The 14,269-nt window shown below is 32.3% G+C and overlaps 2 protein-coding genes across 2 annotated transcripts; one reads left to right on the top strand and one right to left on the bottom strand.

Moving 5' to 3' along the window:
- Positions 1 to 6: 6 nt before the first annotated feature.
- Positions 7 to 7,481, top strand: LOC107464168 (uncharacterized). The gene is made up of 16 exons (XM_016083087.3): positions 7 to 232; positions 687 to 1,288; positions 2,062 to 2,191; positions 2,286 to 2,487; positions 2,758 to 2,844; positions 2,917 to 2,976; positions 3,083 to 3,169; positions 3,572 to 3,643; positions 3,907 to 3,962; positions 4,065 to 4,150; positions 4,358 to 4,448; positions 4,529 to 4,686; positions 4,825 to 4,916; positions 5,281 to 5,361; positions 6,242 to 6,315; positions 7,117 to 7,481. The coding sequence occupies exons 2-16, from the start codon at positions 757 to 759 to the stop codon at positions 7,190 to 7,192; spliced, it is 1,884 nt and encodes a 627-aa protein (XP_015938573.1). The 5' UTR covers positions 7 to 232; positions 687 to 756; the 3' UTR covers positions 7,193 to 7,481.
- A 1,130-nt stretch (positions 7,482 to 8,611) lies between these two features.
- On the bottom strand, positions 8,612 to 13,235 carry LOC107464170 (uncharacterized). The gene is made up of 11 exons (XM_052253713.1): positions 13,098 to 13,235; positions 12,767 to 12,832; positions 12,597 to 12,664; positions 12,187 to 12,220; positions 11,559 to 11,628; positions 11,328 to 11,385; positions 10,984 to 11,109; positions 10,348 to 10,439; positions 9,627 to 9,708; positions 9,196 to 9,274; positions 8,612 to 9,077 (listed from the first exon to the last, which is right to left on the bottom strand). Exons 1-11 carry the CDS (start codon positions 13,102 to 13,104, stop codon positions 8,998 to 9,000), a joined length of 762 nt encoding a protein of 253 aa, XP_052109673.1. The 5' UTR covers positions 13,105 to 13,235; the 3' UTR covers positions 8,612 to 8,997.
- Between the last annotated feature and the right edge of the window lie 1,034 nt (positions 13,236 to 14,269).

The raw sequence follows: 14,269 nt of genomic DNA, 5'->3' as shown, positions 1-14,269 counted from the left end.
CAGCAAAATCCACAACATCGAACAATCCGAGTTAACATTAACTCCCAGTTAACAATAATTAAAATTCACAATTTTCCCCCTCGCTCGTTCCTCCTTGTTCCTTCCTCTGCTACAATCTCCAAAATACCCTTCATGCCCCTCCCATCATCTCAGTTCAAGGGAGTATAGAGAGATGTCTATAAGGCATAGCTTCCACTTTTCAAGTCCTTTATTTTCATCCAAAATTCTCAAGGTACTCCTACGAATTATACTTTGTGGGTCTTTTGGAAAAGAAGTTCTTTTTATTTTTGGGCTGTTTTTTTCTTTTCTAGAGATTCTGAGGTATTTCCTATGTCCTTTTGGGTTTAAATAGTTGACAATTCAAATGGATATTCACTAAATCTGGCCTTGAGAGATTCTGTGAAATGGTGTTCGTTGTTTATTATGGTTTTAGAGAACTGATGGCTTACCTAGTCAATGCCATTGGTCTGGTTTATAGTAGAGTGGCAGTTAGTTTTATGCATTATGTTTGTAGAGTTAGTTCCATTGAATTCAGGCCAAGCAATGATGTTATGTAGCTGAATTTGTCTAAAACTTATGTGGCAGAAAGTTTTTCTCTTTTTTGTCACTATCTTACATATAAGTTTATATTGTTTCATTAACTGTGAAATGGGTACTTTGGTGATTTGGCATGTTTGTCTCAACAGTAATCAGAGAGTTTCGGGTTTGAGGATAGTCATGTCATGCTGAATGTAGCTGCCAACAAGTGGAGTAGGTATGAATTCTGCAATGGATGATATGAATTTAATTCAGCATGCCCAGAGGCATCACTTGGTTGTGAGGGAGATTGGTGAAGAGATTGACTTAGAAATTGGGCCTGGGGATGACGATCCTTCGTTTGGTAACACTATAATTGTTGCCCCGATGCGGGAATCTTCTGTTGAGGAACATGGTGAGAGCAAACAGATGGGGATGGTTTCTCAGCTTCCAAATGATGCTCAAGATATGTCGAAGAATCAACCGGTGAAACGTAAGAAGAAGGTTGTTAAAAGATGGAGAGAGGAATGGGCAGACACCTACAAATGGGCATATGTTGATGTGAAAGAGGGGACGGCAAGGATTTTTTGCTCTGTCTGCAGGGAGTATGGCAGGAAGCACAGAAGAAACCCTTATGGGAATGAGGGCAGTCGAAATATGCAGATGAGTGCTTTAGAAGAACATAATAACAGCTTACTTCACAAGGAGGCTCTTCGCCTTCAAATGGCCTCGAAAGAGAAAATTGTCGCTGACAAGCCTGTTTATGTAAAAGGTTGGCCATCTTTGCTTGCTATGATAACTAACATGTGTAGATAATATTTTCTGTTATTTGGAAATGTTGATGGTTTTAAACTGAGTTTAATATATATGAACAATTTGGTGATCAGTAAACTGCTTTTCTTGCCCAAAATAATTTTAAATTAGTTCTCTCTGGTTAAAGACAAAGATATTGTTTTGTATTGGAAGGATACAAAAATGTAATTAATCAATAGTTTAGGGTAATAGGAATATGGTTCTTTAGTTTGACTGATCCTTTGAGTTGTGTGAAGAACAAACATCACGTTTTTTGGACAAATCTGACTGTAACTGTGGAGCCATATCACTTCTTTTGAAGATTAAACTATTTAGTGATTTGGGAGGATCATATGGCACACATTTATTTCCTTTGTCTTTTCTGTTGTATCAACTTGATCCCTTCACTAATTTGGTGGCCACTTTGCATAAATTAGTTATTTTACACACTTTCTAATTGCTTCATTTTTGCTGCTGTCCAGAATAATATTGTAATAATCCTTAAAGTTTCTTAAGGTGCATATTAGATTCCAGCCTGAAGATTATTATTATTCCGGTGAAGTTTAGCTCTTCCCTTGTGTTTTTCTGTGATAATACTTTTTTATGATTTATGTACCAATATCTTTAAGTTAGTTGGTTGCAGACTAGGTAATCATGAGGAAATGACAAGAAATCTTATTTGTTCTTATAAATTTAAAAGATGCTGATGTTATTTGGATTTCTGAGTATTATCTGACAATTTCATTATTGAAGCTGTTATGTCAAAAACAGCGGGATCCATTCTTGAAGCTACACTGAAAAGGGATCCTCATGAGGCTGAATTCATTCAGGCAGTCCAGGAGGCAATTCAAGCTCTAGAGAGAGTCATAGCGAAAAGTTCTCAGTGAGTTCTCTTCAAATGGTTTTTGTAACATATTTATTTATCCATAGATCACAGTTTTAATGCTACACGTCTCCTTAATGTTACTATGTTTCAGTTATGTCAATATCATGGAGCGCTTGTTGGAACCTGAACGAATGATTGTTTTTCGAGTTCCATGGTTGGATGATAGGGGCGAGATACATGTTAATCGGGGATTTCGTGTACAATTTAACCAGTCAATGGGTCCATGTAGGGGTGGTATTCGTTTTCATCCATCAATGAATTTAAGTATCGCCAAGTTCCTTGGTTTTGAACAGGTATTATGAGATCTTTGGTATTAATGTAAGAAATTTTCTATTAAGATACTTTGTTTTTGTTTCTCGTACGTATTTTACGCACTCACACACACACACATGCTTCTTGTAATAGCTTCTTGATTTAATTGAATAATGATGTAGAGGATCATAGTCTGTTTATTCATAATTTGACACATGCTGGCAATCAATTACCACCAAAGTTAACAATCTATACTGTGAGATACAATTATGTATTGGAGCATCTTATACAGCATAATTCATTCTCTGCAGGCATTAAAGAATGCCTTATCACCATACAAATTGGGAGGAGCAGCTGGTGGAAGTGATTTTGATCCAAAAGGAAAAAGTGATAATGAGGTAAAAGTACCAACTTATTTAGTCCCTACTCAAATATTTAAGTTTCTAAATGCTCCTTCGATAATTTGGCAGGTTATGCGATTTTGCCAAAGTTTCATGAGTGAGATGTATCGATACTTGGGTCCTGACAGGGTAAGTTAAAGTAGATTGTCCCCCCTTACCATTTTTGCTTTATTAAGTTTTAACTATTCATGTTCTAGCCATGTTTCACATTTTGTCAATAATGCATGTATATTAGGACCTTCCATCAGAGGAAATAGGTGTTGGTACTCGAGAAATGGGGTATCTGTTTGGACAGTATAGACGCCTAGCCGGTAATTTTCAGGTACTTAAAGCATTCTCAAGTCCTGTCTAAGTAGTTGGCAGAATTCTCATGGTTTATTCATTACCATTATTCCTCAAAGCATCAGCAATCCTAGGGTGGGCATCAATATTTTTTTCGATTACATTTTTTTTTTGTCAATATACTATTCTCTCTTATTATCTCCTTTGAAGTTGTTTGATATAAATTTACTCCACCATCTCCCCTCCCTCCCCTGGTATACGTATATAGTTCTTTGCTTTGCTCAATATGATTTGAATACAGTGCAGTGTGTAACATATCTAATCAGTTCAGGAACATGAAATGTTGAGATATTGATTAAGTTTGGATTCATGACAGAAAACACTCTTCCTAAAAAAAAATTTTATTTTATGCATTTTTCATATGTATGCCTTACTTATGCAGGGAAGTTTTACAGGGCCAAGGATATTTTGGTCTGGTGCCAGTCTTCGAACTGAAGCTACTGGCTATGGGCTGGTAATTTTATCTTTCAATCCTTAAACTTTGTGCAGTGCATGTTGAGATTCGAAAATGGGTGACTATGTATGAAATGTTTCTCCCTGATATCCTTTTCAATGACATATCCTTTTGTGGCAGTTCATATCGAATTTCTACATATACTTCTTCTCAATATAACATGCTCATCCATTATTCCTAATTATGATCAAGAATTATAAATATTTTTCTCATAAACTATTGTTTCAGAAGGTCTTAAAGACAACTTTGTGATCCAACTGCAGGTTTTCTTTGCCCAGCTCATGCTTTCTGACATGAATAAAGAACTCAAAGGATTAAGGTTCGATTTTTTTTTCTAGACTCTATTGAATTTGGTTTTTCTTAAACTGATTTAATGCTTTCTTGATTCTAGAATACTTATCTAATTTGTTATTTCCTGCAGATGCGTGGTGAGTGGTTCTGGAAAGATTGCAATGCATGTTTTGGAGAAGCTAATTGCTTATGGTGCTCTTCCCGTTTCCGTATCAGGTGATTTGCTGTATTATGATGTTAGGAGGTTACTGCACTGGCTGTGAGGCTGCATGAGTTCTTTTATTCTAACAAGAACATAACCATTCACCTCACTATTTCTTGCTAGATTTCATCTTAATACCAATCATAATTAAGAATCCTTAGTTAACTCCATTTCATTATTGTCAAGAAATATGAATATTTCTTAACAAAAGCATTTTTCAGATTCTAAAGGATATTTGGTTGATGAGGATGGATTTGACTACATGAAAATACAATTTCTGAGAGACATCAAAGCTCAACAGAGAAGTTTGAGGTTTGTATCAATTCTATTATTCATTCATTTGTGCTTCATTTTTGTAAAACTGTACATAATTTTATGGATTTTGTTTATAGAGACTATTCAAAGACATATGCTCGGTCCAAATATTATGATGAAGCAAAACCCTGGAATGAAAGGTGTGATCTTGCATTTGCATGTGCTTCACAGAATGAAATTAATCAATCCGATGCCATGAATTTGGTTAATTCAGGTTGTCGTATACTAGTAGAAGGTAGTTGTTTTTGTAATATATTTTTGGGTCTTTACCCTCTTTTTCTCATTCTCATATGTAATGTAATATTATTAATAATATATACTCATGGAGCCACTTGTTATATACTTATGGAAGCCACTTGTTGGTAAATCCTAGGTTCAAACATGCCTTGTACCCCGGAGGCAATTCAAGTTCTACGGAAAGCTAATATTCTTGTTGCTCCTGCAATGGCAGCTGGTGCTGGAGGGGTTAGATATTTACTTTCTTTCTCCTATGTACATTAGTTTTATTGTATTTATATTTCATTGGGTTTATTTTGTAAAGTAGCCCCTTAGTGGCGTCTATGGTGTGATGCGCTTGTGGATTACTTTTTACGCAACTGCATAAATAACTTATTAAGCTTTAGTCAAGCTACTCTTGAATAGCCTTATTCACACATTTATCATTTCAAAATAAATTTTCAAATTAAAACATCAAGTTTATATCAAATTGATTAGCATCACATTTATAACTGCTATTTTTGTTTAGCTTAGGGCAAATTTGATATCAACATTTAATTATGACAGTTGATAGAGGAACTTCTGTTTAATCTTTCGTTCTCCTTGCTTATAGGTTGTGGCTGGAGAACTTGAATTAAATCATGAATGCAGTTTGATGCACTGGTCACCTGAGGACTTTGAATCTAAATTGCAGGTGGTTCTTTTAAGTTCTTTTCTTACAAATCATGTACTTTTCTTCTTAATGTGATATGTAATTTTTCTTTTAATCTAATATTTTGGGTATACTAATCGAATTAAACTCTATATTCTCCGATTTTATTTTGAAAAATATAATACAGTTTCCATTAAATTAAACTATATTTTACATGTATACATGTCCGTGCACCTTTTAGAGTTATGAAAATAAAGAAAATATCTCCTCTAGTGTGAGTTTGCCAATACAATGATTTTTTTTTTCATGATCTTAAGTCACTATTTGATGCTTTTGTTACATTGAATAAGGTTTGATAGTATGCAGTTTATGTATATATGGTGTGACATATGATAAGCTAAATTTATTCAGTACCCCTACCCTTTTATCCAATAATGTTGAGATAAAATTATCAATCTCCATAAGATGTGATTATATGAGCTCAAGATGTTTTTTAAATCACAGCACATTAAATTCAGTTACCTAATTTCTAGGTCAAACCGGCATTGGATAGTATAAAATTATAAAATCATAAGTAGGGCATCAAACATTTAGTATTAAAGCTTATACATTGTATTACTAATCAAATTTTGTATTATCAAGCCTTATAATATCATGTCCATGTTATATAATGTACCAAACAGGACATATAAGGTAGATATATGCTTAGCTGCTTATTCTAAAGACAAACTAGCTTTATATTATGGTGTATATGGTGCACATGAAGCAAGAATCAGATTTCATACTTCATATAGATTTGACAAATGCTAATGCAGGATGCTTGTGCACTGGGTTGTTCCTCTTTTTTTTTCCCCTCCCATTGTTACTGATTGAAGCTAACTTCTGTTTTCAAATTTTCATTTATTTTATTTCCACTTATTAGGAAGCAATGAAACAGACTTATCAGAGAGCTTTGAAAGCTGCAACTGATTTCGGTTATCAAAAAGAAAATCCTGAGTAAGTGCTTTCTTGAAAACAACATAACACTGATGAAAGCTCGTAACTTCTTGTGATCTACCTTCCAAATTCAATGCTATTCTTCTAGTCTTCCTAATTGATTGGTTCTCTTCTCCCTCTTTCATGAAATGGACATGTTAATTAGTCATGATTAATTATGATACTGATATTTATATAGTTATATGCACAATAGCGATGAACGTCATACATCACCATATAACTTTTCTGCCTTTTGACCCGAACTTACAAGTTTCAATCCTACAAGTAGCAATTCATTATGTGGGATTCTCATGCATTAGGGATTGGACCACAATTTACTGTTGTTTGGGATCAATTTGAATTGACTAGGATGCCAAAGTAAATAGGCTTGATTTCTTGACTACGACATCTCAGTTCTCTGTTCTGCATATTGTAAGGCAAATTGCAACGATCTAGCTTGCTATACATTCTTATATTTCATTATTAAGGTAGAAGCTAGGTTCTTGTAATTCTGTAATTATGTAGCGGAATTTTCCAGGGTGTTGAGTTGGGGGGTAAAAGGGGGATCTAAGTTTTCGCGGTTGAGTTTGATGTTTACAATTTACACAGACTTCATCCATGAAAATTTCCACCCGATATTTACCCCCAACTCGACATACTGATAGATTTTTTTAATTATGTTCAATGATGTGTTTTTATTCTCCGACGCGGATTTATTGAAATGATACATAACCTTCAAGTTGACAATGGTTTCTTTTCTCTTTTTCTCCCGTCAAACATGGAACCCTAGTTAATACTTGTATATGCTTGTTATTATGTTAGGGCTCTGGTACATGGATCAGTCATCTCTTCCTTTCTGACCATTGCTCAAGCAATGACTGATCAAGGCTGTGTATAGAAGTTCATATTTTTATGCCTCTATGGAGGGAAAATCTGAATGCACTTAATAGTTGCAAGCCAAGGATCATGCTGATAAAGTTTTATTACCATGGACATTAAATTATCAAAGATATTTCAATGTAACATATGTAACATAAGAATTTTAGACTTTAGAAAAGGTTAAAGATTTAGAGGACAAGCTGTACCATTAGAGGAAACCTCTGATATAGTTTTAGTTGTACAAGATTAAAAAAAGGGTATTTGGATTATTGCCAAGAAAATGGTGATTTCCCCCCCATTTATTTTAACCCAAAGCTTTGTTGCTTGTTCCTAACATGAGAAATATTAGGACTTTTGAGATAAGAAATAAAAAAAGGTTATCACTGAGCATGCTTATTTGTTTAAAAATCTTCATTAAAGTGGTCATATTTAATGTTTTATTATATTCTTTGTGACCCTTTTAGTGCTTGTTCATGGGGATGATCATGCTCTTTAATTCTAGGAGGATCTGTGTTATTTATGAGATTGTTGTGTGCTTCTTTACAAAGGAGAGTCGGAAACTATTATTTTAGTGGACTTCGGAATTACAATTCACACGAAACCAATCTCATCTAACACTTCTTACTTCACAAACACCAACTATCACCAATGGCATCCAATTCAAACACTAATGCAGAGAAATCATATTGAACTATTAGTAAATTAAATTTTTATAATTTTGGTGGGATATCCTAATTTTAGTGCTCTCCATATTGATCTGTCTTGCGTAATAACTCTTTTTCAATTAATGAAATTATCTTCTAATAAAAAAAGGGGGCTTGCTAATACGGTTGTTAATAAGACTCTTTCCAAGTTATAAACACATGGTGGTTAATATATCCCATTTTTCATTAATAATTTAGAATTTAATTTTAATGCAGTATCAGTGTAAAATATTTTACACAATCGTCTAATTACATTCTTTCTTTTAAATAACCATTTAAATGGTCAATATAAAAGATAGTTAATTAGTTATCACTTTTGCTGATGTGACATTACATAATTAAATATATATATATAAATTATTTTACATTAACAATACATCAAAATTAAATTCAATAATTTAATTTCAACCGATTAGAACATAAATTTGGAAGTAGTTCATTATATGTACTACTCAATTCATATGTTATTATAAGTACTAATCAATTTCATTTGATATAAATGCAATTTATATTTTTTTTTTCAAAAAATGGAACCTTTCAAAATTTTAAATAGAAAATACTAGTTAGATAAAATGAGATAATAAAACCCATTATTCATTCAAGAGTCAGTAACATGTCATGCCACATCATTTCCTAAACATTTTTCAAGAGGGAAATGAGAAACAATCTTAAAATTCGAGGTTCAATTATCCCATTCCAAACTTCTAAGAAATCTAAATTTCAAGCATGTAGAATAGAAAGTAAACAAAAAGAGCAAACACGGATTCGTAAGTTTCTTAACAGAATCATTTTTACATTGATACACACATTCACAATGAACCAAATGCATCCAATTTCTTTTACTTCAAATTGATGAGTTGAATGTTTGTGCATTCATCAGCTACTAATGCTTTTATAAAAATTCAAGGGTGACAACTGCGAACAAAAATGATTTATCAGATTGAGATCTGCTTTTAGTGAGAGGAAATGTCACACATCTAACATTTTGTGATGAATACTCATTTTCCCCTGAATAATATCATTGAACCAAATACTCTTGTATCCTACAAGGATGGTAGAAAATCCCCAAAGTCTGCAAGTTGAACTGTAAAACAATGCCTGATAGTGCTGTGCACACAGTTTAACTAGCTCTCTTGGAAGAATGTGTGGATGAATCAGATTTTTCGGCCAGGTAATGTTCAAGCATATCCTCTTCATCAACTGCCATGACCCAAAACAAACATCAATTTCTATTCTTGTTTATAAATAATAGAAAAAATAAATTATTTTTTTTTCAAGAAAAGTAGTTTGATTCCGATGGGGAGGAAGAATCAAAGACCTTCAAAATCGTCATCATCAAAATCAATATCTTCCTCATCCTCCTCTTCAGATTCCTCATTGACAGCCACTGCACCTTTCTGTAAAGGGAAAAAAATAACTGGTATTATTTATATACTTACAAAGTTTAAGGAGAATTATTGACAAGTATTGGTAGAGGCGGTATTTACAAATTAATTAAGATTGCGATTAGTACCATGATATTTAAGATTCGAACATATTCAAGTGTCATTAATCTTGATATGCAGTGAACCAGTGGATACGGCTTAATTTTAACCAAGTCACTCTTAACTTCTCTTAATTTGAAGAGTTGAAGTACCAAGATAAATTTTTTGTTTTTCAGATTGCTAGCAGACCTTTTCTGTTACAATATCATATCCTACTTGCTTTTTTTTATATGATATTAAATAATTAAGGTTCACTTGATCATACACTTTTAGTTATTAGAGGGAACTTAGATGTACCACTGAGCTTCTTTTCCTTGGGAGCTGTAAGTGCAGACTCTGGCATTAACCTGCAATTAGGACAATTTAATTTTACATCAAAATTTAAACTATTTTTTTTTAGATAAAATCACTAATTACTGTGTTGACTAATCCTTTGTAAATATCCTCTACTCTAGGAGTATGTTATTTGATAAAAGGTGGTTGTCATATTGCATCTTCCTAAAGTTTAACTTAATTTTCAATTAGATCTCTATAGTTTAAAAATTTTAACCAAGTCTTAATATGAATATAATTTTGAACTCAAATCCTTGGGATTTCAAATAACTCTACAGACTACTAACAAAGTTTGTAAGATTAAACACAAAAATCTATTCAATTCAACCAAAAATTCGCAACAATATATTGCTCTAGGGATTTGATTACAAAATCCTTTTCAATATAAGGACCTGATTAAACATTTTAAACCTATAGAGGCCTACTTAAAAATTAGTCCAACTAAACTATAAGGACCTACAACTCAATTAAACCCTCCACCCTTCTCTCTTTTATATTTTTTTCCCCTTCCATACGTAGTTTTTGAAATCTCCACCCTGAATAATAATCAGGACTCATAAATGGAGAATATTCATCTGTTTGCATAAACCCTTTGTATTTAAAAACTTATTTAGAAATGTATCCCGCAGAAGAAAAGTAACTGAAGGGCTTACTTGGCTCGCTCCAGCGCCAGTTCAGCTTCAAACCTTTCTCTCCATGCCAAAAATGTCTCAAGGGTAACTGGTTCCCCATGGGGTACGACTACCTAATAGAGGTGGAAAGATAAGATTGTCAAATAGCTTCTTCAGTACAAAATTTAACAGGCTAATGCTTGGAACCTTAAAATGAATATATTGCTGAACAAAATGCTTTTTCATCTTAAATCTTAAATTGATATTAAGGCAAAAACATGAAAAGATACAAACCAATGCCTTTACTACTACAATTTTTAAGAATAAAAGGTTATCCTCAGAGCATACTCAAATAGAATACAAGTAACTGTATAAATAAATATTTAAACAAAAGGCAACTGGAAAAGAGAAAAATGCAGTCCATGTGCAAGACATGCATGATTTTGCAAGAAATTTTAAGAATTACAAAATTGATGTTTTAAGTAATTCAAGTTGTATCAGAAGTCGTAAAACACATTGGAAATCAAGTGGGCCTAACTCACCCCAAATACTAGTTTCAGAGGTAAGGGTTATCTCATAAATATAAAGTCAAACCTATAATACTTAATACTTGAAATGAAGAAGGCAATTAACTAGTAAAAGTTTCAAAACAAAATTCATAAAATTGAAAAGTCATACATCATCCTTGGCTGCCTCTTCTGCTTCAGCCTCTGCAGCTTCAGTGTCTTGAAACTTCTCAGCCAACCACTCTTTAGCTGAGGTAACCAGAGTGTAGATCATAGCCATTCCCAGATTTTCAGATGCCTGTTAAAAAAATGGGGCGCATCAATATTCATCCACAAGTAGTCATCAATTCCATCACCATCAGTTATTGTGCACAGATGCATTCATAACTAGAAACGTATTTAATTCAAAGCGAGCACTACAAAGTCTTTCAATGGGATGGCTACCAATCAATGCTATAATAGCATAAATGCCTAATCATGTAACAGATTAAAAAACTAACATGGAAAATAGACCACCTCTTGTATAAGTTTCTCTTTCAAATTCTTTAAATCTTCAGTATTTATTCCTTGTAAACTGTTAGCATAAATGAAACACAACATTAGCATATTAATGTTAGTGTATACTAAACAAAACAAAACCATAAGTACTGCAGTTGAAATCAACTGAACATACAAACAACAACAGTAGCAACAGCAATAACAACAATAATAATAATAATAATAGATCATTATAATAGCAATAGTGACCTTTTCACATTCAGAAGAGGAGGTTCATCAGGATACTTTTCTGTATGTGAGAAGATCAAAGCCAGTTGAGCTGCATGCAAAATGGTTAAAAAGAATCAATCACATCCTTTGTAAATTGCAAATCAGATGACAGTATGTACAAAAGCTGGTAACTAACACTCCAAAAAATATAGCAGTATCTTAGGAAGACAAAATAAAAGAAATTCCAAAATATAAAAAAGTTTGGAGAGGGTTGGATGTGCTCTGAATCAGATCAGTTTCCCCAACTAGGTTTTCAGGTTTTTGGAAGTAGAAAAGAGGCAAAATCTGGGGCAATGCAGTATATCCCATGGTTTGGATTATTTGATTGGAACACAATTTACACACTTTCAGTGATAGCTTTTCAAACAAGCAAGTTTTGGGCATAGATTAGGCATTTAGCCTCTATTTAGTGTAAAGCTAATGAGCGTTTTGGAGGACTTTCCCTCTCAACTATGAGGAGGATTAGAATATTATCCTTCATAGATCTCTTTTTCTTTTGTTCATTTGCTCTTGTAAAGAAGATCTCTTATCCTCCTATCGTGTATTATTCTTCTTTCACAGAAACAGAGGGAAGGGAAATTATACATTAAAGAGAAAGAGAAATAACCTGGATTGTTAAATGATCCATCAGTATCATCATCCTGCACCAAATGAATAGCATATAGATAAATGTAAGGGTAAATTATTTGATCAGAAAAATGTCCGAGTAGCAAATTTACTACATTAAACTAAGCAGTATTCAGTTATTCACAACACCCCATGCACACACAAACAAAGAAAAAGATGTTCTGCTATTATCTAAAATAAGAATAATTTTGTAAACTAAGAATAAAGAAAGTCAAATTCTACTACATTGATCAAAACTCACTGGTTGCAACACTATTAAATCAAACGCAAAGATATTCCACAATATATAAGCTGCACAAACCAATTAAAACACAAAGCAACATTCATAATTATTCATGTGTTACACTTACTTAAAAGTGCAGTGTAAGTAAAAGTAGAAAGAACATTAACCTGGGCAGAGACCGTTATTTGGAAGCAGCGGTTAGAAGTACTTAGGCCACTTTCACCGGAGTGTATTTCTACAATGAAAACAAGCAAACGAAAAATTGGTTTATAAAAAAAAAAAGTATATTATTATCATTATTATTGGAAAAAGAGAGAGTAAAGGATAAAATACAAACCTTTGAATTCATCCATAAGTATAGCTTCTAATGCTTCGATCTCCATCTCCTGTTCTTGAGTATAGTCTGTGCAATGCACATGCTCAAATTCAGTAACAGAAGAAAGCTCAATAACTCGTTTGATGCATTTTCATACATCACAGGAGAAAAAAATAACAACATCGAAGAATCGCATAACCGTGAAACAAATCAAAGTAATTCTAATGAAACTTAGATGAATGATTCGATGCTCGACGAGAACAATACATTAAAGCTAACATTAATCACTGTACGAATGAAAAATTAGAAAAAAAAAAGAAAAAATGAGTAAATGAAGGAATTAATGAGTAACCGGTCATGGTTGCAGTTTGGGAGAGTTGGAAATTGGTAGAGAGATGCGTGTGGAAATGTAAAGAAAGAACAGAGAACACAGTCTCAGAGCACCATTTCCAGTGGCTGAAAAGCTCTAAAACCTAAGCAGCCAAACGCACCGTTTTAGTCATTTTTATTAGAAAATATAATATGTTAATATAAAAAACTAATTTATCAAAATCTCTTTACAATTTTTTTAGAAGGAAAAAAAATGTATTCAAACACCCTTAAAATTTTATTCAAATAATTCTTTGGAAGAAACGTTTATTTAGATGTCATTTACATCTTAAAAAGCTGCTATTTATTTAAAAAAAATTCCAAAATTTTTATTATTATTTAAAAAATTATTTTTTGTAAGAATAAAGTCATGATCAATCTTATCTGATTAGTATTTTTTAATTTTAATATTAAAAAAAATAATTATATTTTGGGTCGTTAAAAAAAATTTATATTTTATGTGATTTTTTATTTTTGAATTTTTTTATTTTATTTACAAATTTGACCAATCGATTTATTTTACCCTAAAAAATATTAACCATCCAGAAAGAATTTTCCAAACTCATCACTCCTATCGAGTTTAAGATCTTTTGGAGTAAAAAATTATACTAGTACATTCTTTTACTACTGCTAAAGATTAAATTATACTAATACATGCTTTTACTACTGCTAATGATTTTTGTTCAAGATGCTATAAGATAAAGAACAATATAAAACTAACATCTTGGTAACTCAAAGTCGTTTTATATTATATAATTGTAAAAAATTATTGTTATATTGTATATTTTACTTCTACAGTAAAAATTTTGGAGCTGTTATTGACTATATCTGTAGACATTTAATACGATTCAATTTGTCAGGTAGAATTGATAATTCAACTCGCTATAAATAGAAGAGGATTCGAATTATGCTAATATTAGCTAACTTACTCGCACTTTTCATTTTTAGTGTATTTTATAAAAAAAATTAAGGTAAAATATCGTTTTTATTTTCAATGTTTGAGATAAGTCTTAAAATTGTCCTTAACATTTGAATCGTCATATTTAAGTTCTTAACGTATCAAAATTGGCTCAATGTTGTCTTGCTGTTAGGAATCTATTAACGAAATTGACGGCAGGACAAAATTGAGACAATTTTAAAACAGTTAATGATTTA

Source organism: Arachis duranensis, chromosome 9, assembly GCF_000817695.3.
Source record: "Arachis duranensis cultivar V14167 chromosome 9, aradu.V14167.gnm2.J7QH, whole genome shotgun sequence".
NCBI lineage: Eukaryota > Viridiplantae > Streptophyta > Magnoliopsida > Fabales > Fabaceae > Arachis > Arachis duranensis.
Note: the sequence above shows the minus strand (reverse complement) of the source record. Positions and strands in the feature narration are given on the sequence as shown.

Excerpts from the sequence above, each read along its gene's own strand:
- LOC107464168 (XM_016083087.3), top strand. The coding sequence starts at position 757 with ATGAATTCTGCAATGGATGATATGAATTTAATTCAGCATGCCCAGAGG. Across the intron at positions 4,687-4,824 it reads TTGTCGTATACTAGTAGAAG|GTTCAAACATGCCTTGTACC; the intron begins GTAGTTGTTTTT and ends GGTAAATCCTAG. Across the intron at positions 6,316-7,116 it reads TATCAAAAAGAAAATCCTGA|GGCTCTGGTACATGGATCAG; the intron begins GTAAGTGCTTTC and ends TTATTATGTTAG.
- LOC107464170 (XM_052253713.1), bottom strand. Across the intron at positions 9,709-10,347 it reads CTGGCGCTGGAGCGAGCCAA|GTTAATGCCAGAGTCTGCAC; the intron begins GTAAGCCCTTCA and ends TCCTAATTGCAG. Across the intron at positions 9,275-9,626 it reads TCCCTCTAATAACTAAAAGT|AAAGGTGCAGTGGCTGTCAA; the intron begins GTATGATCAAGT and ends TTCCCTTTACAG.